The 26,709-nt window shown below is 48.3% G+C and overlaps 1 protein-coding gene across 10 annotated transcripts in view; it reads right to left on the reverse strand.

Annotated features, from left to right (window-relative positions):
• The window catches only part of DLG1 (discs large MAGUK scaffold protein 1), a 360,352-nt gene extending 334,364 nt beyond the window's left edge, over positions 1-25,988 (reverse strand). For 3 of the 10 annotated variants that reach the window (XM_075938331.2, XM_075938327.2, XM_075938326.2), the window contains exons 1-2: positions 25,556-25,987; positions 24,970-25,101 (exon numbers count right to left, since the gene is read on the reverse strand). In XM_075938331.2, coding sequence (XP_075794446.1) covers positions 24,970-25,101; positions 25,556-25,574 — 151 coding nt within the window. In that variant the 5' untranslated portion in view covers positions 25,575-25,987. Of the gene's footprint in view, positions 1-24,969; positions 25,102-25,555 lie in introns of all 10 variants that reach the window. The other 7 variants (XM_075938332.2, XM_075938328.2, XM_075938334.2 and 4 more) reach the window with 5 other exon arrangements.
• Between the last annotated feature and the right edge of the window lie 721 nt (positions 25,989-26,709).

A 26,709-nucleotide genomic window follows, 5' to 3' on the forward strand; every position in this document is an offset into this window, starting at 1 on the left:
ACAATAGCCCTGTACTAAGGGGAGCAAAGAACTAAGCAGCTTCCAAGGGAAATGTTGGGTGGGGGCCACCATACCCAGGGTAAGAAGGGCTGGGGCGCCAAAATGCAAGTTTGCCTTGTGTGCCATTTTCCCTAAGGCTAGCCCTGTGTGCAGTAGTGGGAAACCTCATGGATCCAGCGTGCTACTGCTCATCCTTCCCCCGCCTAGGGGAATGCGGTGCTGAAAACTGCTCATGAGAGAGTTTCCCCGCTGCTCCCATTGGCCAGATTTTGAGGCAATGTCAGTGAGGGGTTGGCTGGTTGTTTTTTGGGGGGTACTGACTCTCGCTTGTGTGAGCCCACTGATTTTTCCATAGGTCAATGGCTCCTGACCCAAAAAGGGTTCCCCACCCCTGATCTACAGTTTTCCAAAAGGAGCATCTTCTTCATCCATGGCTATTGTTGTTTCACACGCATACATATACATATACATATACATATATAAAAACGTACATTGTATGTATGAAAAATAATGGTGCTTTATGATAACTCAGGTGTTTAACCATAGATTTCCAAAGGATGGCTACTTTATACTTCTGGGTACTTAAGTACAATTAAGATGCCATACTTTTGTACTTTTACTCGAGTCGTTTTCCAGAAGGATACTTTGACTTTTACTTAGTTACATTTTTTTCAAAGTAGCAGTACTTTTACTGAAGTGAATTTTGGGGTACTTTTTCTACCACTGCAAAAATGATACATGTATATGAACAATATAAACAGAATCAGCGAATCATAAGCTTTTCATAGATATCTTATTTGGCGCAATTTGTGCAAGATTTCATGCACCCATAACAGTGGTTGCAACAATGTTCTATATGTTCATAATACAATCCAGTAATGTCACAGGAATGCCCATATTTGTGGCAATGCACCCGCGTGTTACAAATGCTAAGGATATGAGCAGCCTATAGGTGGATCACATGCTGGATACAAAAATCCCACATGCCAATGGCTTCTTGACAGAGGGCAAGAGTGTGTGATCCCCCTTTTCTGTTGACATAGAACAGCAAGTCCGGGTTGTCCATCAACACGTGCACTACTAAAATGGTCAAATGTGAAAGACATTGCATACTAGGCAGATATCCCTTAGCTCGCCGACATTTATGTTTACTGCCCGCTCCTCTGAAGACCATGCTTCCTGTGTTTGCAACGTACCAAGATGTAATCACTAGGTCCGAGATATCCAATATCAGAAAGATTGCGGGTTGTGAACACTCAAATGGCACTCCTTCCACCACCACCCTCAGGTCCACCACTTCAGAGATAAGTAGGTTCAATGAGACTGATGACCTTGACTAGGTGATCCATGGATGGGGTCTAGACTATGATGATCCATGAATGGGGACTAGACTACCACTAGCCACAGATAAAGAGGGCATAATCGGAGCATTACATGATGGACAATCTAAGTGTATATAGTCATGTGACCCAGAAGCCCGAGGCAGTTGGCAATGAAGTCTGACATCACACTGAACGTGCCCTGTGGCAGGAATGCCATTCCGATAAACTATTGTTTGGACCAGTGTTAATGCTGATATTGTTAGTTTATCAATACACCCAGAGCCTGATGTGTAGCTTGCAATGAAGCAACACTGCACTGGACCTTGAGTAGCCCTTGACAAACCAGTCATTGGAGGTATGGATAAATCTGAACACCCTATTATCTCAAGTCTTGGACTGAGCTGTCCATCAGCAGATCTCATCTCATTTTCTATGATGCTGTTGGTGAGCGACTAAACCAATCTCTGATTGGCAGAGCTGATTACAGATGTCACATAAAAAGCCACAGATGCTGTATGTTCTTTTCGGATCCTGTGCTTTTCTTGCAATGCCTGGATACACTGACTCTCAAAGCGATTAAGAGCCTGTACAATGGTTTGCCACCAGGACAAATCTGTCCTAAACTAGAGTTTCCAGATTATTGGGAGATTTGCTGCATGACTTCATATTGGCCTTCATAGAGCTTTATGACCACCGATAGAGTGCTTTCCATGAGCAAACTGGCCATAGAAGACCATGTTTGATATTTGTGTATCATCCATCTTCATAACATGACCAATCCAGCAAAACTGTTTGTTCATACGCATTGCTTCCATACCTGACACCACACAGCTTAAGAACCTCCATATTAGGAATTATCCCACCAAGTCACATAGGCAATCTTCCTCAGAGAATGCATATGGAACTGACTGAGCTTCAAAACATGGCAATGATATACTGTCCATGACTCCAAGCCATACAGCAGGACATTCAGGACAACTGCCTGATAAACCACTTTCTTGGTATGAAGTTTAATACCATGGTCATTCCATAGGCATTTGGTCAATTTTCCAAAGGCAGCGCTGGCTTCAGCTAGTCGAGCAGATACATCATGATCCACGTTTATGCTAGAGGACAGTATACTTCCCAGGTAGCAGAACATGTCAACAGCCTTAAGGACTGTACCAGCAGCAGTGATCACTGGAGTGCTGGGCTCTTTCCAGATAGGCTGAGACATAACTTCTGTCTTCTTGAGACTCACTGAGAGTCCAAAATGGTGAGCAAGAAATAAAGTGATCAAAAAGCTTGTACTGTCTGAATGAGCCAGCAATGCATAGTCATCAGCAAACAGAAGGCCACGAATACTTGGAGTAACCACTTTAGTGCAAGCCTGAAGTCTCCGGAGATAGAAAATACTGCCACCTGTTTGAAACTCAATAGGTATGCCCAACGTGCAGTCCTTAAAAGCAACTAACAGCATCATTGAAAAGTAGATGTTGAACAAGAGAGGAGCAAGGACACATCCTTGCTTTGTACCGTTTGATATTTCAAAAGGTGCTGATGTCTCTCCATTGTCAAGGACGTGACCAAGCATGCCATCATGGAGAGACTGAACAATGTTGATAAATTTTTCAGGACAGCCAATTCGCCCAAGTATTTTCCAGAGCCCATTTCTGTTGACTGTGTTGAACACCTTGGTCAAATCGATGAAAATCACAGAGGTCCTGATGTTGCTCTCTACATTTCTCTTGGATCTCTCTGGCTGTAAATATCATATCGGCAGTACCTTGACTGGCACGAAATCCACATTGGCTTTCAGGAATACCACCATTTTTAAACACGTTGTGAAAGCTGGTTGTAAAGGATGCAGGCCAGGATCTTACCAGATATAGAGAGCTATGAGATGCCCCGATATTCATCACAACATACATTTCTCTTTGTACACACACACACACACACACACACACACACACACACACACACACACACACACGTATATGTATGTCTGTACAATCAGAGCATCTCTGAAGTCCTAAGAGACTAGTTCCTTCTCCCAAATGATGTTAAATAAATGGGTGAGACAGTACATCAGCTGGCCATCAACAGCTTTATAAATTTCTGATGGAACTGTATCACTGCCAGGTGCCTTTCCAGATTTCATCTCTAACAGCTTTTTGTACCTCATCAAGAGTTGGTGGTATGTCCAGCTATAAATCAGCCCCGAGGAATCTCTTCAAGAACGCTGCTGTCAAAAGTTGAGGTCTGGTTCAATACTTTGTGGAAATGTTCAGCCCAGCGGTCAAGCATTTTAGCACCATCTGTGATCCAAGTGAGGCTATCAGCAGAGCACACTGGTGTACAGCCAGAAATGTATGGCCCATAGACTACCTTCAGCCCATCATAGAATGCTTTAAAGTCATGTCTATCAGCCGCATCTTGGAGTTTAACTGCTTGATGTTTCCACCAGTCCTCTTTCATTTGCAATAATTAGACTTGTGCCTCCTGCTTAGCTCATATATATATGCCAATTTCCTGGAGGCATTCTCTTTATCATTGATCCAAGCCACGTGTGTCACATGCATCTTAAGAAGAGCTTGGGCATCTCTGTCCTTGTCGTCAAACCAGTCCTTGTACCTGAGTTTTTGGGAACCGCGGATCTTGACAGCAGTTCCGTACATTGTTTCTTTGAAGTTTATCCAATCATCCTCAATAGTGAGTGACCATTCTAGACCTTCATTGCTGATGACTAAGGAAGCATCAAGACTCCATTGAAACAGCACTTGTCTCTCGGATATTTAAAGTTTACCTACATCCAACTTTTTTCAGCATACAGCAAAATGACAACTTTAGATGAACAAAGGTTCAAGGAGACAACACTGTGTACCATGTAGTGGTCAGACCAGGAGCCAGTGCCATGGAGAGGTAGATACGCTGGAGGGCGGAGATAGGGTCCAGAGTGACTTAGACAAATTGGAGGATTGGGCCGCAAGAAATCTGATGAGGTTCAACAAGGACAAATGTAGAGTCCTGCACTTGGGACGGAAGAATCCCAAGCGCTGTTACAAGCTGGGGACCAACCAGTTAAGTAGTAGGTCTGCAGAAAAGGACCTGGGGGTTACAGTGGATGAGAAGCTGGAGATGAGTCAACAGTGTGCCCTTGTAGCCAAGAAGGCTAATGGCATATTAGGTTGCATTAAGAGGAGCATTGCCAGCAGATCCAGAGATGTCATTATTCCCCTTTATTCGGCATTGGTAAGGCCACATCTGGAGTATAGCGTCCAGTTCTGGGCCCCCCACTACAAAAAAGATGCGGACGCATTGGAGAGAGTCCAGCGGAGGGCAACCAAAATGTTTAGGGGGCTGGAGCTTATGACTTATGAAGAGAGGCTGAGGGAGTTGGGTCTGTTTAGTCTGCAGAAGCGAAGAGTGAGGGGGGATTTGATAGCAGCCTTCAACTTCCTGAAGGGAGGTTCCAAAGAGGGTGGAGAAAGGCTGTTCTCAGTAGTGACAGATGGCAGAACAAGGAGCAATGGTGGTGGGAGAGGTCCAGGTTGGATATTAGGAAAAACTATTTCACTAGGAGGGTGGTGAAGCACTGGAATGGGTTACCTAGGGAAGTAGTGGAGTCTCCATCCCTAGAGGTGTTTAAGTCTCGGCTTGACAAAGCCCTGGCCAGGTTGATTTAGATGGGATTGGTCCTGCCCAGAGCAGGGGTCTGGACTTGATGACCTTCTGAGATCTCTTCCAGTTCTATGATTCTATGATAAGGGGATGGGTTGATGAGAGAATATGATCTTGGTAACTAATTGACCATTCATTTTCAGTGGGAAATATGTCAATGGAGGGATGATAGGAGTTACTATAGAGAATTTCTGGGTGTCTGGCTGGTGAGTCTTACCCACATGCTCAGGGTTTAGCTGATCGCCATATTTGGGGTCGGGAAGGAATTTTCCTCCAGGGTAGATTGGCAGAGACCCTGGAGGTTTTTTGCCTTCCTCTGTAGCATGGGGCGCAGATCACAGCTGGAGGACTCTCTGCATCTTGGGACCTTCAAAGTATTTGAAGGCTTCAATATCGGAGATATAGGTGAGAGGATTATTCTAAGAGGGGTGGGAGAGATTCTGTGGCCTGCACTGTGCAGGGGGTCAGACTAGATCAGTGGTCCCCAACCTTTCGAGGTTGTCGGGCGCCAGGGGGCGTGGCCGTTCGCCCACCGGGCACCAGGGGGCGGGGACACTTGCGCCCCCGGGGCCGGCGCTCCCCCCGCCAAGCGCCCGGTGCCAGGCCAGCCCCATCACATCTGGGCTGCTTATATGCAGGTTTCTGACTATATCAGTGGTCCCCAATACGGTGCCCGCGGGGGCCATGGTGCCCGCCGGAGCATTTATGCGCACCCACTGAGTGTTCAGGGCTCACCCAAGCCATTCCTGTGCATGCGCGAGCCTGCCCACGGGCACCCGGCAGCCCCAAAAGGTTGGGGACCATTGGACTAAATGCTTCCAGTGGTATCCTCCACCTGCATCCAGCGACACTTGCCCATCGCCATAGGACCTTCATCAAGAGGTAAATCTTTGGCATCAAGAGAGATACCTTCACATATGAATGGATTTAAGTGAGGCAGGCTTGTGAGTTCCATCCCCACTGACACCGACCATCATGCACAGGCACAGAACTGGAAGGAGAAAGCACAGGTTTGAGGTCAGAGTTGCCTTCTCCTAGAATGACAAGCCTAAAAGGCTTAGTGAACTCAGTCTGCCTTGGTTTGGAATCAGAATTTTCCTTCTCCTAAGTACTGTTGGTCCACAGCACCTTATTCCATATTATTCTGCGCAACCCCTCGGGATCACTCCACAGAGGGCTTCCTCAATCCACCTCAATGCTGTAAAACCCACTGAAATCAGAGAGGTGGGTGTGCTCTTTAGGGGATAGGTCATCAGCCTCAGGAGCACAGGGTGATGACTCATCTCAAGTAACCCACCAACATCATCATGCACTTGGTGAACACCCTTGGTGCTGTTGCTAGGCCAAAGGGGAGAACAGCAAACCGGTAATGATCGGTTGCCACTACAAAACATAGGAAATGTCTGTGATCATGCAATTTAGATATGAAAACATACATCCTTCAAGTCAAGGGCAGCATACCACTCCCTTCGTGGATCAGGGACGATTATGGAGGCCAAAGAGACTGTGCAATACTTCAATTTTTTGAGATGCCTGTTGAGGCCTCACAGGTCCAGAATGAGGCAGAGGATGCCCTGGGCCTTTGAAATGAGAAAAATATCAGAAATAAAATCACTTCCCTCTTTGATGTGTGGAAAATGCCTCAACGGCCCTGATTTAGAAGAGAGGGGTTGCAACAAGACACCCCATGCTTTATGAAAATTGATTTGTGAATATGAATAAATCAAAACACTTTAAGCAAAATGCATCATGTAATATTTTTAAAGTCATGATCTACTGAACATAATCCATTTCTGTGCATGTATCATTCTTGTACAAGATATTATAAATATGAAGTGTAAACTAGGGATGTAAACATTTCACTCTTAATGGGTAACCTCAATTAAGGGCTACAGCAGCTCACTGCCTGCTGTGGGCAGTGGGGGCTCGGCCGTTTACAGGGATTGCTCGGGCATGCTGGAACAGCCTCTGCCTGCAGCAAGGGAGGCTGCTTCAGCCAAGTACAGTAGACTTCCGATAATCCGGCACTCTTAGGACCCACGTGGTGCCGGATTATCAGAAATGCCGGACTATCAGGAGGTACTCTGGCAGGGGCGGGTCTCGTGGGAGGGGAAGCGGGGGAGGGGGCGGGTGTGTGCCAAACCCTCCCTCCTGCTGCAGGGAGGCAGAGCCTGCGAGCAGTGGAAGAGCAGAGGCGGTGACAGGCAGGCAGCCGCATTCAGGACGTTCTGGTCAGTTACAATCACGCCGGCTGGATCCACAGCTGACGCGGAGTTAATGTAATTTTCCTCTCTACTGCAGGGGGGTGGGGTGGGGTGGGGGGGTGGCAGGGGACGGTGGGAGAGGGGGAGGGGGTGAGTTAAAGTACATTAACTGCGAGTGGGCTGTGGATCCAGCCCGAGTGACTGTAACTGACCAGAACGTCCTGAATGCGGCTGCTTTGGCACACCCTAGCCCCCTCCTCCTCCCCCTCCCCCTCTCCCACCGACCCCTACCTTCCCCTGCCCCCCCCCCCCCTTCCAGGCAGTAGAGAGGAAAGTTACATTAACTGCGTGTCGGCTGTGGATCCAGCCGCAGTTAATCAATTACTCTAACAACTTGAAGCAGCTGCCAGAGCACTTCCGGGTTGCAGTTGGTGCCGGACCATCAGGTGTACCGGACCACTGGATGCCGGACCACCGGAGTTTTACTGTAGTGGGCCTCTCCAGCCAGACTCAGGCAAAAGCATTTTCAGAAAAGAGCGCCTAGATTGGCATGGACACTTTTCCGCAAAAGCACTTTTTGCGGAAAAGTGTCCGTGGCCAATCTAGACACGTTTTTCCGCAAAAAAGTCCCAATCGCCATTTTCGCGATCGGGGCTTTTTTGCGCAACACAAATCTCAGCTGTCTACACTGGCCCTTTTGCGCAAAACTCTTGCGCAAAAGGGACTTTTGCCCGAATGAGAGCAGCATAGTATTTCCTCAAGAAGCACTGATTTCTTACAGTAGGAAGTCAGTGCTTTTGCGGAAATTCAAGTGGCCAGTGTAGACAGCTGGCAAGTTTTTCCAGAAAAGCGGCTGATTTTCCAGAAAAACTGGCCAGTCTAGACACAGCCAGTATGTTTACATGATTAACCAATTAAACAGGATTTTATATCCCTACTGTAAACCTCTTTTATTAAGCTAAGTCTTCTAGTGAAAGCCATCAGTGGGACTCAATGGTCCAGTTGACAAAACAATGTTCAGTAAATTGTTTTTTCCTGTATGCCCAAAGTGTGTTTGGTCCTAGAAAGACATGTGACCATGCCACCTGGTATCAGAATCCATCTTGAATCTGGTATTTTTCCATGGGGATGTGAAGTGTAAAATAAAGGTTTCCCACCCTGGGAATAGTCTAAGGAACGGAATGCAATCAGTCTCTTGTCTTCAACTAGCTTTTGAAATGGCCTTCCCACCCTAAGAGGATACACATGAAGAAATCTGAAAACAAAGAGCTCTGGAGGACACAAGGAGCTGTAGACTCAGAACAGAGGAAAAAATTCAACTCGGTTTTTAGCCATTTTACCTGAAATAAGGACAAGTGGAGGAATACATGTTGAAACAACTTCTCTTAGTGTATTAGAATCAAAATATCTGCTTATTACTCTGGGAGTTACACATCCCAATTGGTGGCCCAGGTAGCGTTTGTATTCCTTGTCCTTCTTACGATAGGCCTTTGGGTCCTCCCTGGCACATCTAAAAGGTTGCTGCAACTTAAAACATTTCCTAGCAGGGGACAATGCAGAGAGGCCCAGAAACCAAAATGTAGCTCCAGAGTCCTAAAGCGCATGTAACTGAGTCTGTCTGATCATGTGACCCTATTCATGGAACAAAGAGGGGGTCCTGGAGTGACTGCTGGGCCTCCGCAGCCAACCCAAAGGACATTAGCTACAATGACCATCTCACTGACACCATGGATCTGTGGTGGCCTCCAGGAAGGCTCTTGCCACCATTTTCCCTACTCAACGATAGTCAGGAACTCAGGCTTGGATTCCTTGGGTAAAGTGTATTGGGGGTAGCCATGTTAGTCTGAATCCACATAAACAACGATAAGTCCTGTGGCACCTTATAGGCTAAGATTTATTGGAGCATAAGCTTTCATGGGCAAAGACCCACTTCGTCAGATGCATGTAGTGGCAATTGCAGAGCCAGGTATAAATATACAGGCACATGAAAAAAAAAAATGAGTACCAATCAAGAGAAAGGCCAGAAATAACAAAGTCAATTCAGTCAGGGAGGATGTGGCCCACTTCTAGCAGCTGATGTGGAGGTGTGAACACCAAGAAAGGAGAAACTGCTTTTGTAGTTGGCTAGCCATTCAGTCTGTTTAATCCTAAAAGACAAATGTCAAATTTGCAAATTAATTGAAGCTCTGCAGTTTCTCTTTGAAGTCTAAGTTTTTTTGTTGCAGGATGGCTATTCTTAAGTCTGCTACTGTGTGTACAGGGACACTGAAATGTCCTATAGGTTTTTGTATGTTACCATTCCTTATATCCGATGTGTGTCCGTTTATTCTTTTACGTAAGAACCATCCAGTTTGGCCAATGTATGTGGCAGAGGGGCATTGCTGGCATATGATGGCATTTATTACACTGGTAGATGAGCAAGTGAATGAGCCCATGATGGTGTAACTGATGTGGTTAGGTCCTGTGATGGTGTCGCTGGTGTAGATATGTTGGCAGAGTTGGCAACAAGATTTGTTGCAGGGAATGGCTCCTGAGTTAGAGTTACTGTGGTATGGTGTTTAGTTGCTGGTAAGAATTTGCTTCAAATTGGTGGGCTGTCTGTAGGAGAGGACTGGCCTGCCTCCCAAGGTCTGTGAGAGTGAGGGATCATTGTCCAGGACGGGTTGTAGATCACTGATGATGCACTGAAGAGGTATTAGCTGGGGATTGTAGGTGATGGCCAGTGGTATTCTGTTATTTTCTTTGTTGAGCCTGTCTTGTAGCAGCAGGCTTCTGGGTACACGTTTGGCTTGGTCAATCTGTTTTCTCACTTCCTTGGGTGGGTATCGTAGTTTTAAAAATGCTTGGTGAAGATCTTTTAAGTGTTTGTTTCTTCCTGAGGGGTTGGAGCACATGCAGTTGTACCTTAGTGCTTGGCTATAGACCAGTGGTGCCCAAACTTTCTGTGTGGCAGGCGCCGCACCGGTGGGTGACGTCACCCCACTGCATCGCCCAGCCAGCCGGCCTCATGCCAAGTGCACCTGCGCCAGATCCCCCCCCCCCCCCCCCCCCCCCCCCCCCCCCCCCCCCCCCGCCACAGCCATTTCGCCGGTCTGGACCAGCCGCCCTGCTCCCACGGCTTCCCCACCACGCTCCCCGGCAGGTTCTCCTGCTGCCGGTGCTTCCCCACGCCCCGTCACAGCACGAGTTCGGCCCTGCAGCGCGTGCAGCCCGTCCTCCCCCGGCCATCCCGCTGGTCCCGGGCTCTACACAGTGTTTCAAAATGTCAGTGCCACACAGAGCCTGGGGTCAGCGGGTGAATCCCCAGCTGATCCCAGGCTCCACGCAGCGCTACTGCTTTGAAACACCATGGGGAGCATAGGGCCAGTGAGGGACTGCCCTGCTGGCCTCATGCTCCCTGCAGCACTTTTGCCTTTGAAGTGTAGCAAAGCCCTGGGGCTCTTTCTACACTTCAAAGGTTAGGCTCCCTTATTGACTAATTGTATCAACTATTCGATTAGTCAATTAATCTAAATTTAACATCCCTACTTCACACCAATGCTGCCCTATTCGGTACCAAATCTGACTTGTGTGTCTCTGTGACTGGCACAAGAGCCAACTCCATGAGGAAGTGCTCTTAGTCTTATGTCCCACTCTTTTGTCCTGGGCTTGAAGCTCTTCCAAACGCGATTCTTATCACTGATATTGACCTTTCCCAAGAACTTCATATACCTTTAAATAAGGGTCGTAATTGGCATAGGCTTCTGACAGTGATCACAAGGTGTAAATCCTGGGGAGCAGGGCATGCCCTGTCCCTGGGCTAAGTCTCAGAGGGGACTTCCTAATCTAAGAGAACAAAAGGAATGACAAATTATTGATAACTAGAGATGTGAATGCGCATCCAAGTACAAGACAGGGAAGGACAGGAAAGGGCAGCAAGCAGGGTCCAGCACACACAGAGTCACTTCCCTCCCACTGCTGCCTCTCATAGAGCTGCGTGGAGCCGCCTGCCCCATGCGCTGCTGCTTCTCATACAGAGGCAGCAATGCATGGGGGAAGGGGGGAGAGGGAACAGGAGACAGTGTGTAAACATGTAACCACAGAACTTTTCAGAAGTTACATGTTTTCACAAATAAACACATCTTAACACCTGTATTTATAACTCCAATAGAAAAATCCACTGGGTCACTAGTATTTACCAAAGCAAGAAAGTCCAGCACAGTCATTGGCCATAAGAAGGAACTGAGTGAGGGGGAGGAGCCAACAGCACTCTTTGTACATGCCACTGCAGAGGGCTCCAGAGCCAGTACCCTTCGTACAGCATAAAGGGAAAACTTCGGACACCTATGCATGTGGCAAACACATGCACCCAGAATGGCATGAATATGAGCAAGCACTCAAAAGAACCAAAAGGAATCCATCATCCTGTTCCCCAACATGATTTGGTGGTACACAGCAAACACCAGCTAGTACCCCATCTTGAGCTTTTATTGTTCATATGAGAAAATAAAGTTAGCAAGCCATCCTCATAACATTTACACCATTTACTGTATCAGAATTTTAAGGGAGAAAAATAACTCTTCCCACAACTCCTGCATATTTTCAAAACTGTTCATGTAAGAAGGCCAAGTACTTTCCTGTGTCAATGAATGATTTTTCACTTTTTTATTGCATTCCTTACATAGCAATATGTTTTAAAAGGAATTCATTCCAAGTTAAATGTCTTGCTTTGTATATATGTCTTTTCATCGCACTAAAAAAAACAGAGAACAGACTGATCACTGCTTCAAAAAGACAAAAAAAGGTCAGCATATTATTTCAGAACAGGACAGGCAATACAAAAGATATATAGCATTTGGAAAGCTCTCAGGATAATTAGCTAATTAGTAGACAGAGTTTAAACAGAATCATATTGACTATCAGAATGCTAGTAAAACTCCCAAAACCTACAAAGTTATTCAATCCAAAGTTATGAAGAGATTTCAGCTCTCTCTGCTGGTACTACACTAATCTATCCCTTGTGCTTACGCTACCTCCTTCATGCAGCTTAAAATATCTATTCAATGAAGATAACTCAGGGCATGTTTTCAGCATGACCAATAGTTAACCTTATTGGATGAGACTTACTGGTTATCGGTAACCAGCAGGGGCTGAAGCATCCTCCCTGACAACACAGGCAAGGGCCTACTCCGGCACCATAGGGCCTGCCTTGGGCAGGGGGACTTCAGTCCAGCCAGAGCAGCCCTCACCCACCATGCACCCAGCCCAGGTGCACCAGGAGCAGACCCCACCTATAGCGCACCTGGGCCAGGACCACTGCAGATAAAGGCTGCTTCGGTTGGACTAGAGCAGCCCCCAGCGATGGTGGGGAAGGAGGGACCTCCAGCTTGGCTGTGGTGGGCGGGGGGGGTCACTTCAGCCCAGCCAGACCCCAAACCTGTTCCTGAACCCTACTTATTGCCCACATCCTGCACCCTACCTCCTGCCCAGACCCCACATCCCCACCCCAGCCTGTAGGCTTGCCAGATGCTTTCAACAAAAATCCCAAAACACTTGGGGGGAAAAAAAAACCCACCACACACACACACCCAGGAGACAAAACTTGTTAGGTTAAAAAAAAACGGGAAGGTGGGGCTCGAAGCACTCCATTGCATGTGCTCTTCCACAAGAGGCTTGCAGTATAGACATAGCCTAAGGGAGTGGCCAGCAAGACTGGGGCTCTGCCATCTTCCCTGCCAGCTCACAGCACAGCAGGTAAGGAGCCCCTCTGCCCCAAACTCTTTCCCCTCCTCCCATCCCTTAGGGCACATCTAGACTACCTTCCTCCCCCGAAAGGAGATATGCAAATTTGGCATCAATTGTCATATCTGCTTCCAATCGCATTTTCGAAAGCAAGTCTTGTGAAAGTGAAAGTAGTCTGGATGCAGTTTTTGGAAAAAAAAATTTCAAAAAAAACGCTCTTCCTAAAAAAAACAAGGATGTTCATGCAGTTTTTCAAAAAAAGGGTTTTTTCCCCCAGGGGAAAAAAAAGCAAACCACACGTCCAGACTACTTTCACTTTCAAAAGACCCTCTTTCAAAAATGAGATCGGATGGAGATATGCAAATTAGCACCAAATTTGCATATCTCCTTTCAAAAAAACCTAGTCTAGACATGCCCTTGGTCACAACACCAGGGAGATGGAGAGACAGAAAACAATGAGGAGGGAGGGGACTGGGGAAAGAGAGCCTAACGGGCAGGGAAGAGAGGGAGAGAAAGCTGGCGGGAGAGAGAGAGAATATACACCTCGGGACTTGTACCTAGTTACTAAGGACACCAGTGCAAAACTCCCTGATGCACCAGAACCAACTACCATGATTTTAAAAGATACTAGCTTGGTCACACTAGGTCAGAGGTGATCAAACTGAGCCTGAGAGGGAGCCAGAATTTACCGGCGTATATCAAAGCCACAGTAATATGCCACCAGCCCCTAACTCAGGGGCAGGCAATCATTTTTGATGGGGGGTGCACTCCAAGATTTTGGAAAGTGGTCAAGGGCCACACTCTTCCATAATATTAATGGAGGCGCTGCGAGGTCTGGAATGGAGGCTGGGTGCAGAATAGGGATATAAGCGACTAATCGACTCATCAACTATCTAATAAGCAAAAGCTTATCTGATAGTCAACATGCTAGTAGACTAGTCGCTTCTTCCCTCCCCTCCCCCCCCCCCCCCCCCCACTTGCTGCTTTTATCAGAAAGAGGCAGCAAGGGCCAGGGGGAACAGCGGATGCTAGGGGGTGGCGTTCTCTCCACTTCTGTGGGAAGGGTCAGGGTGCAGTGGCGGTGTTCCACCTTTGAAACATACAAGAGTCCCCGCTGGAGCTCTTGCTACATTTCAAAGCAGAAGCACACTTATCGACTAATTGAATAGTCGATGGAAATCCCATCAACTATTTGATTAGTTGATTAATCTAATTTTAACACCCCTAGTGCAGAAGGGAGCTTGGGGTAAGGAACTGAGGTACAGGAGGGTCTGTGAAGGAGTTTGGGTGAAGGCAGTTGAGACCTGGGGCAAATAATTGGGGTGCAGGATTTTGGGTTGTGACCTACAGCAGGGGATTACAATGCAGGAGGGGGCTGTGATTTGGGGCAGAGAATTGGGGTGTAGCATCTGGGAGGGGGTATGGGCTTCAGAGGGGGACTGAGGGTTTGGTTTATGTGGGGTAGGAGGGCAGGAGTGGGGAGGCAGAGGGCTGGAGGGGAGAGAGAGGCAGGTTCTGTCCAGGAGACTTACCTGTGAGACTCTCAGCCAGCAGCCCAGCATATTTCTCAGGCAGGAGCCTGGCTTGCCCCTGCACAAGCTACAGAGCCTATGGGGGATGGGGAAGGGGTACTTCATGCACTGCCCGTTCTTGAAATAGGCAGCTCCCATTGGCCAGAAGCTGGCCAACAGGATTGTGCTGGAGGCAGGAGCCACCATGAAGTACCATTCCCACTCCCCGCCCCCGCTCACAGTTTGTGAAACACAAACAGCCTGGCAGCTACTTTTCCGAGTGGCGCATTGGGGTGAGGCACACAGGGTAGTCTGCCTGAGGCTCCCTGTTGTGGTGTTTTACCCAGGCCTGCCCTAGAGCCTCCCATCTCCTGGCAGTTCTGCCAATTAAGAACCCCTCTCCCTCCTGCACACCAAAATCAGCTGTTTTGAGGAGCAAGGGCTAGGAATGTGAAAAGTTAACAAGCGATGCTTACTGGTTCTGGTTAACCAGTGGGGGCTGGAGCAGGCCCAGTCCACAGCAGCCTGTGCACATGGCAAGCAGGCCGCTCTAGCCCAGGCATGGCAGGTTGGGCTAGAGTGCCCCCCTCCCCTGTAACTGGTTAACCGGTTAAATTTCACATTTAACCAGTTAACCAATTAACATCCCTAGCAAGGGCATAGCAGCTCAGAGGAAGGGGTAGAATGGGGACAGAACTAGGAGATGAACAGTGAGCACTCCCTGGTCACATTGCAAAGTTAGCATCTACAGCTCCAGCCCCATAGTTGTCACCTATGCAAGGAGCTGCATATTAAACTTTTGGGTTCTGTCTACACTAGCGGGTTCTCTTGAGCAAGAACATGTCCACACAGCCATGTGCTTTTGCGCAAGAACATCCATGGCAGTGTGGACTCTCTCTTGCGCAAGAATGCTCTGATGACCATTTTAGCCATAGGGCATTCTTGCACAAGAAACCCCTGCTGTGCAGCCACATTGCCCTTTGTGCAAGAGCTCCTGCGCAAGAGAGCTTACACTGGTTAGGAAAGAGCATAGCTCTTGAGCAAGAAGCCCTCTTCTCCCATACTTTACTGTAAATCTTCTTGCGCAAGAACGGGCGGGTAGTGTGGACGCTCTGCGCAAGAACCCGCAAGTGTAGAGATAGCCTTGCAGAGATATATGAGGCTCCAGAACACCAGGTTAACTACCACTGCACTAGGTGCTAAGTAGTATTTTTAATCACATTAGCATTCCCAATTTAAAAAAAGTTTCCCCTCTCTTACGCAAGGCTTGAGAGTTTACACAAGCATACCTAACACCATGCAAAAGTCTCCAATATAGACATCCCCCAGTAGTTACATATCAGCTGTGAATACAAGCTGTTAGAACAATAGATGTAGCATGTCAGTAAGCAATAGTGTAGTAGCATGAATTATGACAAACTAGTATTGTATTGCCTGCTCTACAAGGTAAAAAATAAAGAAGCCACAACTCTATGGTCAGCTGGCAAACAATCTCAAGAACGGTTGGATGACTTTTGCTGTTGAATGGAATTTCTAGCAAAGAGTATCCCATCATCAATCCTTAAATCATTATTTAAAAAAAAAAAAAACTAACAAAAATATTTTATTCTTTGACCAAGCATACTAGAATATCAGAGTTTCAGAAAAATAAGAGAAATTGTCTCCATCTTCCAATCCTGACATCAAGAACTGTATGGTAATTATAATTTTAACACAAAAACAAAAAACACCTCAGAATTTAAAATTCCACTCTTCCATGAATGAGAAGCTCACACTGGGAGTATAAGACCATCTACTTTGAATTTCTGACAATTTTTTTTTAAATAAAAGCTTAAGTTTCCCACTCTTGCAGATGCAAATGAACTTTCAATGAAACAGAGCCCAGTTCCAGTACTTTGTGACTCTCAGCTTTAGCAAACAGCAGCTAAATAATATTAACGGGACTGGTTATTCTAACTGCTGGTAATTCACAACCCTAGATCTGATCATTAGTCACCTGGGCTATGTCTAAACTAGAGTTTTTTAAAAAAAAAGTGGCCTTTTCTCGAAAAAACTTCACCTGTGTCTAGACTGTCGTCGCATTCTTTCAAAGTTAAATCGAAAGAACAGCAGTTTTTTCGACAGCAGTGAACCTAATTTTACGAGGAAGAATACCTTTTTTCAAAAGAGCTCCTTCAAAAAAAGGCATTCTTCAATGCAAACAGGGCTTTTTCGAAAGACTGCGTCCTGATTGCCTGGGTGCTCTCTTTCAAAAAAGTGGATCTCTTTTTCAGAAGTGTTATGGGCTGTCTAGATGAGCTCGTCAAAAGAAGCTTTTTTGAAAGAGCTCTTTTGAAAAAGCCTCTTTCAAAAGGGGCTTGTAGTTTAGACGTACCCCTGCTGATGCAACAGAATTTTACGCACAGATTCCTACATCAAACCCAGTGATATCTAAGCTCAGGAGCTTCAGGGGGTAGCTGAGTTAGTCTGTTACAAAAACAAAAAACAAAAAACACACACACACCACACCAACAAATGGTCTGGTAGCACTTTATAGACTAACAAAACATGGAGATGGTATCATGAGCTTTCGTGGGCACAGCCCACTTGTTCAGGTGATCAGAGTTATGAGTTTGGGATATGAAAAGTTGAAATAAATAGGAGAGGGGAGGGAGAGAGAAAGAAAGAAAAAGGGAGGGGGTGGGGGAGAGAGCATCATTAAGTATCTGGAGAATGGGTACTTAAACCTAAGCAGATAAAAATCAAAGTCAATAGATAGATTCCCAGGACAGGAAGGATACCACTCTCAAAGCAGTAGCACCTTCAGTGGTTATTAAGTAGGTAGTGTCCCAACCAACCCATATCACAACTGAGTCCATTAGAATTTGAATAAAATTTGCAGATGAACTGTGATTCCAGGGCCTCCCTGTGTATCTGGCTTGTAGAGCTGGTTTGTGACAAGACTGCTACTTGAAGCAGTCTTTTGTAGAAAGGCATCGAATCACTAAAACACTTCAATTGATGGAGAATTTAGGACATCCTTTGGTAAATCCTGTTCCAATACTGAAATGATCCTTACTGTGAAAATGTGTATGCATTACTTCTAGTCTGAATTTATTTCACTTCAGATTATCTGTATTTTTATTATACTGTTTCTTGGTAAAGCTATGAACAGTTAAGTCAGACACTGGAATCATCCATAGTAGAAGAGGAAGGTAGAAAGGTAAATTGCTGTAGCTTCTTCTCCCAACTTTCAGGTATAGCAAATAGAGCAATGTTTACACGAGGATACAGAGACGTGTTAATAAAACATGTTAAAATTAAAATTTCTAACGTATTTCATTAATACATCTATTTGACCTAGTGTAGACAAGGTATAGGATCTTGGAAGAAGGGATTGGTATAGTTCAGATCCTCCCTCACCACATAAGATTCTGGTAAGGCTGTCCAGCAGCTAGAGAATGAGGAGGTTAATATGCACAGTATCAATTAGACAAGGGAACTTTTTATCATAATTTATAAACCCACCCAAAATAAACAACCACACCCACAATCGTGGCCCACTTACCCACCGGGGCAAGGGAGGGACAGAGATTTCAGGGTTCCCCAGTCATGGCGCCCATAGTTCCCACGATGGGGTGGGAAAGCTAGCAGGCACAACTGACGGGATTAAATTATGGGGTGAGATGGAAGGTTCCCTACCACTGCACTTGACAGAAGATGATACAGAAGAATGAGCTCGCAAATGGGGTACAGGACCAGAAAACTTGTGCAAACTTCAGCAGCTCAGGAGAAAATTTGAGCCCAGCTTCTCAGCTGACAGTTGTACCCATACAGCTAATTTATCTGACTGAAGCCAGCATTTTACAATAATTTCGTTTCTCTGATTATATTTCTCACGTAATGCAGAACATTGGATATACTTCTTTTAAGAAAGGAAGAGAATATTCAAAAATATTATAAAATCTAGCTTGATTTTTTGTTAAGATCATTTACAAGTCAAACTTTCAATGAAAATTTGAAAAATAAGTACAGGCAGTCCCCGGGTTACGTACAAGATAGGGACTATAGGTTTGTTCTTAAGTTGAATCTGTATGTAAGTCGGAACTGGCGTCCAGATTCAGCTGCTGCTGAAACTGATCAGTTTCAACAGCGGCTGAATCTGGATGCCAGTTCTGACTTACATACAGATTCAACTTAAGAACCCCAGGCATCCCCAAGTCAGCCGCTGCTGAAACTGATTGGCAGCGGATTCCAGGAAGCCCCAGGCAGGGGCTTCCTGTAGTCAGCCACTGGTCAGTTTCAGCAGCCGCTGACTTGGGGACACCTGGGGCAGAGCAGCTGGGGTGCTGCCGGGTTGGTCCCGTAGCGCCCAGAGCGGCGCTACGGGACCAACCGGCAGCGCCCCAGCTGCTGTACCGCAGGCGCCCGGAGCAAAGCCGCAGAGCACGGGGGCAGCGGGACAGCCCAGACGCGCCGTGGCTGTCCTGCTGCCCTCGGGCTCCGCGGCTTTGCTCTGCTTTGCTCCCCGTCCCCCTGGTTTGCAGACCAGGGGGACGGGGAGCAAAGCAGAGCAAAGCGGCGGAACACACAGGCGGCGGGCAGCCCAGACGCGTCTGGGCTGCCCGCCGCCCGCATGCTCCACAGCTGTGCTTCCCGTCCTCCTGGTCTGCAGACCAGGGGGACAGGGAGCAAAGCAGAGCAAAGCCCCGGAGCACGTGGGCAGCGGACAGCCCAGACGCGTCTGGGCTGCCCGCGTGTTCCGCCGCTTTGCTTCCTCTCCCTGGTCTGCTAATCCACTCCAACGAGCAGCCCTACCAGTGACTTAGCACTGTCCACACTGACAGTCAGGTCCATTTACCAAGTCCAAATGAGGTTAGCGGACTTCTGCCTGGGCATAAGGGCCCACCTATGTGGATTCCAGAAGCTGATGTAATAGGTAAACTTTCAACAACTAATATGTTCTCCCTGAAAGTTAATTTTTTTGGTAAAAGAGTATAACTCAGTCAACACATTTTTAGCTACAAAATTACTTAATGTCAGTATTTCCTTTATTGGAATAAGGGGGCAAAAATGATGCAAAATACAAGGCAACACATCCAGTCTCTACTGCGTTAATGTTTTTAAAAAAAAAAAAAAAAAAAAAAAAAAAAACTCTCTCTCCTTCCTCCCCTCCCTTCCGCCCCCCCCCCCCCCCCCCCCCCCGCTCAATGCAGGGCTTCCACTTTGAAATGCACAGGAACCCCAATGGGGACTCTTGTACATTTTAAAGGTGGAATGCCACCTGCCCCTTTCCACCAAGTTGGAGCCAAGGGAAACCAGCTTTAAAGTATCAGAGGGGTAGCCGTGTTAGTCTGAATCTGCAAAAGCGGCGAGGAGTCCTGTGGCACCTTAGAGACTAACTGCAGTGTAGGAGCATAAGCTTTTCATGCATCTGATGAAGTGGGTCTTTGCCCACGAAAGCTTATGCTCCTACACTTCAGTTAGTCTCTAAGGTGCCACAGGACTCCTCGCCGCTTTTGCAGCTTTAAAGCCAGCTCCCCCCAGCACCCTCTCCTCTTCCCCCCCAACTTGCTGCCTCTAATAGAGGCAGCAAGAGGGGGAATGGGGAGCAACTAGTTGACTAGTGTGTCAACTATCCGATAAGCTTTTGCTTCACAGTCAACTAGTTGATTAGTCGCTTATATCCGTACTCCTACCGTAATAAAAAGTAGCATTTTTTCTTTTCAGAACACTATTTCCATTAGGTAGTATTGCTAAAGCAAAAATACCATTAAACAAAAAATAGACAGGTTCTGATTATTAAAAAATGATTCTCAGTTTATAAGCAGAAATCATTCTCTCTTTCTTGGTAATATCAGACCGTTATTTAAATATACAAAAATACTTCCCTCCTGCTTGTTCTTAAATTTAAGCTCAAATGGACATCAAATTTTTATCAAACTAAGAGTAACAAATCCTATCCCTTCTCCCCCTATCATTTAATAAATGGAACTGTCATGGCTCCTTCCCCACTCTGGCATGATAAATGCAGAAGTGGGGGCCAGCAAGTGTACCCCAAAACCTTATCTACCAGGCTTTGGTATAAAACTTCCCCCCAAAAATCTTAAAACCCTGGATTTTGAGGATAGACTCTTCACTGCCACCACCCAAATTAATAAAGAAACCAGGGGAGAGACCATTTGGGAAATCTCACCCCTAAAGTACGAACCAGGACGCCCTATTACCAATACCAGGTTAATAAAAAGAAAAGATAAAATTTTTATTAGCACCACAATATTCCTGTTGAAAGCATAATGATTAGATTGAAAGGTAACAATGTATACACTCATGGAGAGACTCCATGGGCCTAGAACTTAGTTACAAAAAAAAGCCAAAACATTATTTAAAAGTGCAGACATCAGATCCCATACCCAACACATAAAATAATACAACCTAACAGATTTATCTAAACTTTATCCTACTTATAGAAAGTGAAGAATGGTGTCTCTCTCTCTCCCTCCAAGAGAGAAAGACATGTCTGTCTTCCTCAGAAGCTGGAAGGAACTGCCCCAGACACAAAGGAGGAAAAATCCAAAATTCCTTTGTCCCAGTTTCAAATTCCTACCTACATTCCTATTGGCCACTCCACCTGGCTAGGTAAGGGACATAGTTAACCCCTTAGTCCCCAGGATGCTGGCTAACCCTCATGATCATGACAGGAACCTTGACAACAAAACTACTCTTAAGGATGTGAATGTTTAACCAGTAAGCTTATCCTTAATAGGCAAGGCTTAACAGTTAAGGTTAACGTAGCTGAAGCAGCTTCCCGCCAGCCACGGGGCAGAGGACTTCTCCAACCCCGCAGGAGGCCTGCTGCAGACAGGGGGCTGCTCAGGCCAGGCTTGGCAACCCCTGCCTATAGCAGGGGCTGCTTTCACCCTATGCACAGCAGGCCAGAGCACCCTGCAAGCCAGGGCTTCTCCAGCCTGGCCGGTGCAGCCCCTGCCTGTGGCAGGGGGACACTCCAGCCCAGTGGTGGGCAGGAGGCACCCCACTCGAATCAGTTAACCAGTTAAACCAGGGGTGTCCAAACTTTTTTCAAAGAGGGCCAGATTTGAAGAAGTGAACATGCGTGAGGACCGTCCCCGCATTCTCAGTCCCAAGGCAGAGGGCCCGCAGGGTCGGAGGCGGGCGGAGAGCGCAGGGCACGCCGGCCTCACAGCGGCCCGGGGGCAGGGCGAACCCGCAGCCGAGCAGGGCTGCGGAAGTGCCCTACAGGGCAGGCTCTAGGACCGCGGAGGCCATGGGCGGCGGCGGTGGCGCGGCCGGAAGCAGCGCGCTGGGTGCGCCAGTTCAAAAGAGCGCCGGGGAGCCAGGAGAGGGGGAGGAAGCGGGGGCCATATTAAATCGGAACACGGGCCACAATTGGCCCGCGGGCCAGACTTTGGACATGCCTGAGTTAAACTATATGTTTAAATGATTAACCAATTAAACAGAATTTTACATCCCTACTCACTGTAGCTATAAAAGGCTATTTTAAATACAACTAAGAAAACACAAAATAAGAAGTTACTTATACTGGAGACAGTTCAATCCATTATGAACATGAGTTTGAAACTGAATGGTGTAGTTTAAATTCACATTAAGGTCCCTATATTTGTATTCACCTTATCAGCATCCACTGAAGAAAGATAGGTCTAACAGGGAAAAGTTTCTGAGAAAGGGCAATTAAAGTAAGTCTAAATAAAAGCATTTCAGAGAGCTCTTTAACCTAGAGGTAAACATTTGTTAAATGTGGAAGTCTTCAATAAAATACCCTCTCCTGGAAATAGTTTTCACCTGAGTCCATATGCAGTCTGACATTGGGAATCTTCACAAAGACTTATTCACAATGCTTATCTCTCTCCCCTATTGTGGAGCAGGCAGTTCCTGAACAACTGCATGTGCTACAATGCCTTCACACAATGGGATTAAGGGAGATCCTATTAACTCAATTACTTGTACAGTACAGGTGGAAGCTCTCTAAACCAGGACTCTCTGGTCTGGCAACATCTGTGGCTCAACAGGGGCCAATTGTAATGGGGCCAGGAGTCCAGCCCATAGCCCTAAACCAGTGGTCTCCAACCTTTTTAATCACAAGATCACTTTCTCAATTTAAGTACAATATAAGATCTACCTCAAACCCAAATACCCTTGCCCCACTTTCTTCCCACCCCTTCTTTGAGGCCCTGCCCCCACTCCACTCCTTCGCCAAGGCCTCACCCTGGTCACTCCATCCCTCTTCCTCTCCCATACTCACTTTCACCAGGCTGGAATAGGGGGTTGGGTGCAGGCTCTATTCAGGGACCAAGGGGTTTGGAGTGTGGGAGGGGCTCCGGGCTTAGCCCAGGGCAGGGGATTGGAGTCCAGAAGGGGTTTCAGGGTGAAAGCTCTGGGAAGAATTTGGGTGCAGAGGGACTCAAGTCTGGAGCAAGAGGTTGGGTGCAGGAGTGGCATCTGCAGGCAAGGAAAGTGGATGGAGACCCCCTGCTCTGCCCTTCTCAGGGGCTGCAGGGACATGCCAGCCACTTCCAGGAGCAGCAATTCCCACAGGGATAATTACTCTAGCCGTGAAAGATTAGGTACTTTAGAACTCACCACTCAAAGAATTAAATGTAAATGTATGAGAAATGAAAATGATGAAATGCACAGACCAGTCAAAATCCAAAACTAACCCACTTTGCAAGCAGTAAAAGAAGTAACAACCTCCCACATGTGTTAGGTCAGGAGAGGAGAGTGAAGGACAGTGTGTTTGTGAAAATGACAGACACACACACAGTGTGTGAGAGTTACAGCGATTTGCACTGCCAAGCTCCCTCCATTCCCTTCTCTCTGTGTGGAGATCGGGTACGGGGGGGGGGGAAGGAGGACACCCTGACATCAGCACCCCCCTTTACCCAACACCTTGCACAGCAAGCAGGAGGCTCCCAGGGGGCAGCTCCCAGGCAGAGGTCAGGAGCAGTATGACAGAGGGTGGAGGGGCAGGGCAGTTCAACTGCTGGCACGCGATAGCTTCCTGACCAAACCAGTCAGGATCACCTGTCAGAGGCGCTGTGGCGGGGAAACCGCTCCCCGCACTTATGTCCGCTGTCCGGCAGCTCCCAACCCTACAGGCGCCGCCGCCGCCTCTGCGAGCGGGGCACCAGCAGCACATGCGCAGCAGGGGGCAGGCCGCAAGCGGCAGACTCTAGAGCCCAGGGACGCCAGCACGCCAATGGGGCGGGACGCCGGGCCACACGCCCAAAAGGAGGAGGGCTGGGAGGAGCATGGGGGAGGAGAGCAGGGTCTGGCTGTGCTCTCACCTCCCACAGGTGGAGAGCTCGAGGGGCGGCGAGCGCCCGGGACGGCAGACACCAGAGAGGAGTGGGCCAGCGGCAAAGGAATGCCTCTGGGGGGGCCCAGGAGCAACGCAGCCCCCGGCAGATGGGCCGGCCGAGCCCAATTGTTGACAGCCCGAGGAACAGAGCGGGGAACGGACAAGCCAACGGGCCAGCTGAGACTGTAAAGCGGCCGCCATGCAGCAGCAGGGACACAGAGGGAGAGAGAGAGAGAGAGAGAGACTGAAGGCGGGGGTCAGCTGGGCTGGACTGGACAGAGCTTGACCCCGCTACAGGCTCCAAGATCTACTGGTAGATCCTGAGCTACTGGTTGGTGACCACTGCCCTAAACTCTTCTCCCCCTCCCCCCAGGCCTTGGCCACAGAGCCAGAGGATGGGGTGGGAGGGGAGACAAAGGGTCCCAGTAAGCGTGATGCTTAGCGAGTAATCGGTTACCCATTGACATCCTTATCCTGAAAGACCCACGCAACTCCTGGTAAGTCTTTTTGTATATCTATATAATCACCCCAAACCCAAAGCTTCCAAAAAGATGCTGAGGTGATAAATTTTTAAGTAGCTGATGCCATACAATATCTTCCTATCCAAGTACAAACAGATGAACAGAAGTATGGGCACTTTCAGCCCACTCAAATAGCACTGAGACTCCAGTCGACAGGTAATTTTTTTTCCCCTCCTTCTCCTATCTTATTCTGAATCCCCCCCCCCCATTTTTCTTCCACTCAATCTCATCTGAAGAAGTGGGTTTTGCCCACTAAAGCTCATTACCATATATATATATATTTTTGTTAGCCTCTAAAGTGCCACATGACTACTCGTATTTCAAGTTGCAGACTAACACGGCTCCCCCTCCGTGGATTTTAAACATGCAAGGCACTACATTCAGCTGTCTGAAGTGGAAATCCATCAACTGCATAAGACAATTCACAGGGATCCAAACAGACATCATCTTCCTAGCCAAGTGCAAACAGAAGAACTGAAGTATGTGACACTTCCAGCTGACTCAGTTAGCCTCATTTGCACTCTAAGGTGCCACAGGACTACTCATTGTTTTTAAAAATTACAGACTAACACGACTACCCCTCAGACTTTCAAGTATTTGGAGACCTCACTTGTTAATACCCTCAAGTGAAAAGCTGAGTGTTTTTACTTTAAAAAAAATTTTAGATGATTTTGCACAAAAAATTTTTTTTTTAAAAAAAATGTAGACATCTACCTATCAATGCCTGGAAAAGGTTGCTCTGGAAGATATTAATGACACGCTCTATGGAGTTTCTCAGCTGTCTGTCCTCATTTTGGCTCAATTTAGAGCGGTATTCCTCCAGGAGATACAGAGCCCGCTGGGTATCTGCAAATAAAAACAAAACAAAAAGTTAGAATTAAACATCACCATGAGGGGAGAGATAGCAGCTGCCCAATAGTGGTCAGTACAGTAGTTCTTGATATCACACGCTCGATACGCCACTTTCAAGAACTCTACCCAATTCATCACGAGTTCCTGACTCCCCGCTCCTACTGCAGGTTCTTCCCCAAGAGGCAGGTGTCTCCAAGGCGGTTTTACGCGCCCACGGACACACGACGCTGCAGCTCCAGAGCCACCCGCCCCCGAGCGGACTCGTCCGCCGAGCGAGCTCAGCAACAAGCAGCCCGCTGCGAACTCCGCAGACACTGGGGGAGGCGCCGAGTCCCCGCGGCTGACCCCGCTCTCGGCACAAGCCGGGCCGCGCCGCGCGCGCAGGGTGACGGTTTCTCCCACCGAGGCGGTTTAACCGCCGCTTCGGTCCGCGCGGCGCGGCTCTCACCTTGCTTCCGGACGGGCATGGTGCGCCGCGCGCCGCTGGACTCGGGCGGGACGCGCCCTGTCGCCGCCCTCCCGAACTTCGCGCGGGGCACGGGCCGGCAGCCGGAGCGGAGCGGCGGGGGGCGCGCTGCTCGCTCCTGCCGGGCTCGGAGGGGCCTTGCCCCGCGCTCGAGGGCAGGACGGACCCGGACCCCGGGGTCCGGAGCGGGGCCGGGACGGGGCGGGGCAGCCCCCTCGGAGCTCGGGCGGGCGTCGCCAGGCAGCTCCGCCCTGGGAGCCGGCCGGGGGCCCGGGGCTCGCGCGCCCGACACTGCCGCGCGGCGGGGGCTGCTCGCGCGCTCCCTCCCGCCGCCTCCGCTGGAAATTCCAAACTTTCCAGCCAAAATGGCGGCCCAGCGGCTGTGGAGAGAGCAGCCCCCACGTGACCGAGCCCAGCGGCGGCCCAATCAGGAGTCAGCTCGGCTCGGGGCTGGTACCTAGTGGGGCAGGCAAGGTGAGCACTCGGCCGCTTAAAGGCGCCGTGGCCTGGGGAGCCGGCAGGGCCAGGAGCACGTGGGAGGCCCCGAACCAATGGACACGCCTCTCGCCAGGGGGCGTGGCAGTAGCTATGGGGGGCAGGCCTGCTGGGGCAGCTGCCCCACCCTGGCACCCAGACCTGGCTCACTACTCTGCCCTGCAGGCTTGTTGCGCAAGAGAACGGCCGCACCGCGCCTACATCTGCATTGGCAAGACTTTGCGCAAATACCTTTAGCGCAAGAGTTTTTGCGTTAAAGTATTTGCACAGGAGAGCGTCTACACTGGCATGTGCCTTTGTGCAAGAGATGTGCTTTTGCCCAAAAGCATCCATGCCAGTGTAGATGCTCGCTTGCGCAAGAAAGCTCCAATGGCCATTTTAGCCAGCGGGCTTTCTTGTGCAAGCAATTCATGCCTGTCTACACTGGCCTCTTGCGCAAGAACACTTGTGCAAGAGGGCTTATTCCTGAGCGGGAGCGTCACGGTTCTTGCGCAAGAAGCGCTGATTTCTTACATTAGAACGTTAGTGTTCTTGCGGAAGAACTCACAGCCAGTGTAGACAGGCGGCAAGTTTTTGTGCAAAAGTGACTGCATCTTGCCAATGTAGACACAGCCTGCGTGTGCTTTTGCACAAGAGAAAAG

The sequence above is a fragment of the Pelodiscus sinensis genome, chromosome 10 (genome assembly GCF_052426305.1).
Source record: "Pelodiscus sinensis isolate ZL-2025 chromosome 10, ASM5242630v1, whole genome shotgun sequence".
Classification (NCBI taxonomy): Eukaryota; Metazoa; Chordata; order Testudines; family Trionychidae; genus Pelodiscus; species Pelodiscus sinensis.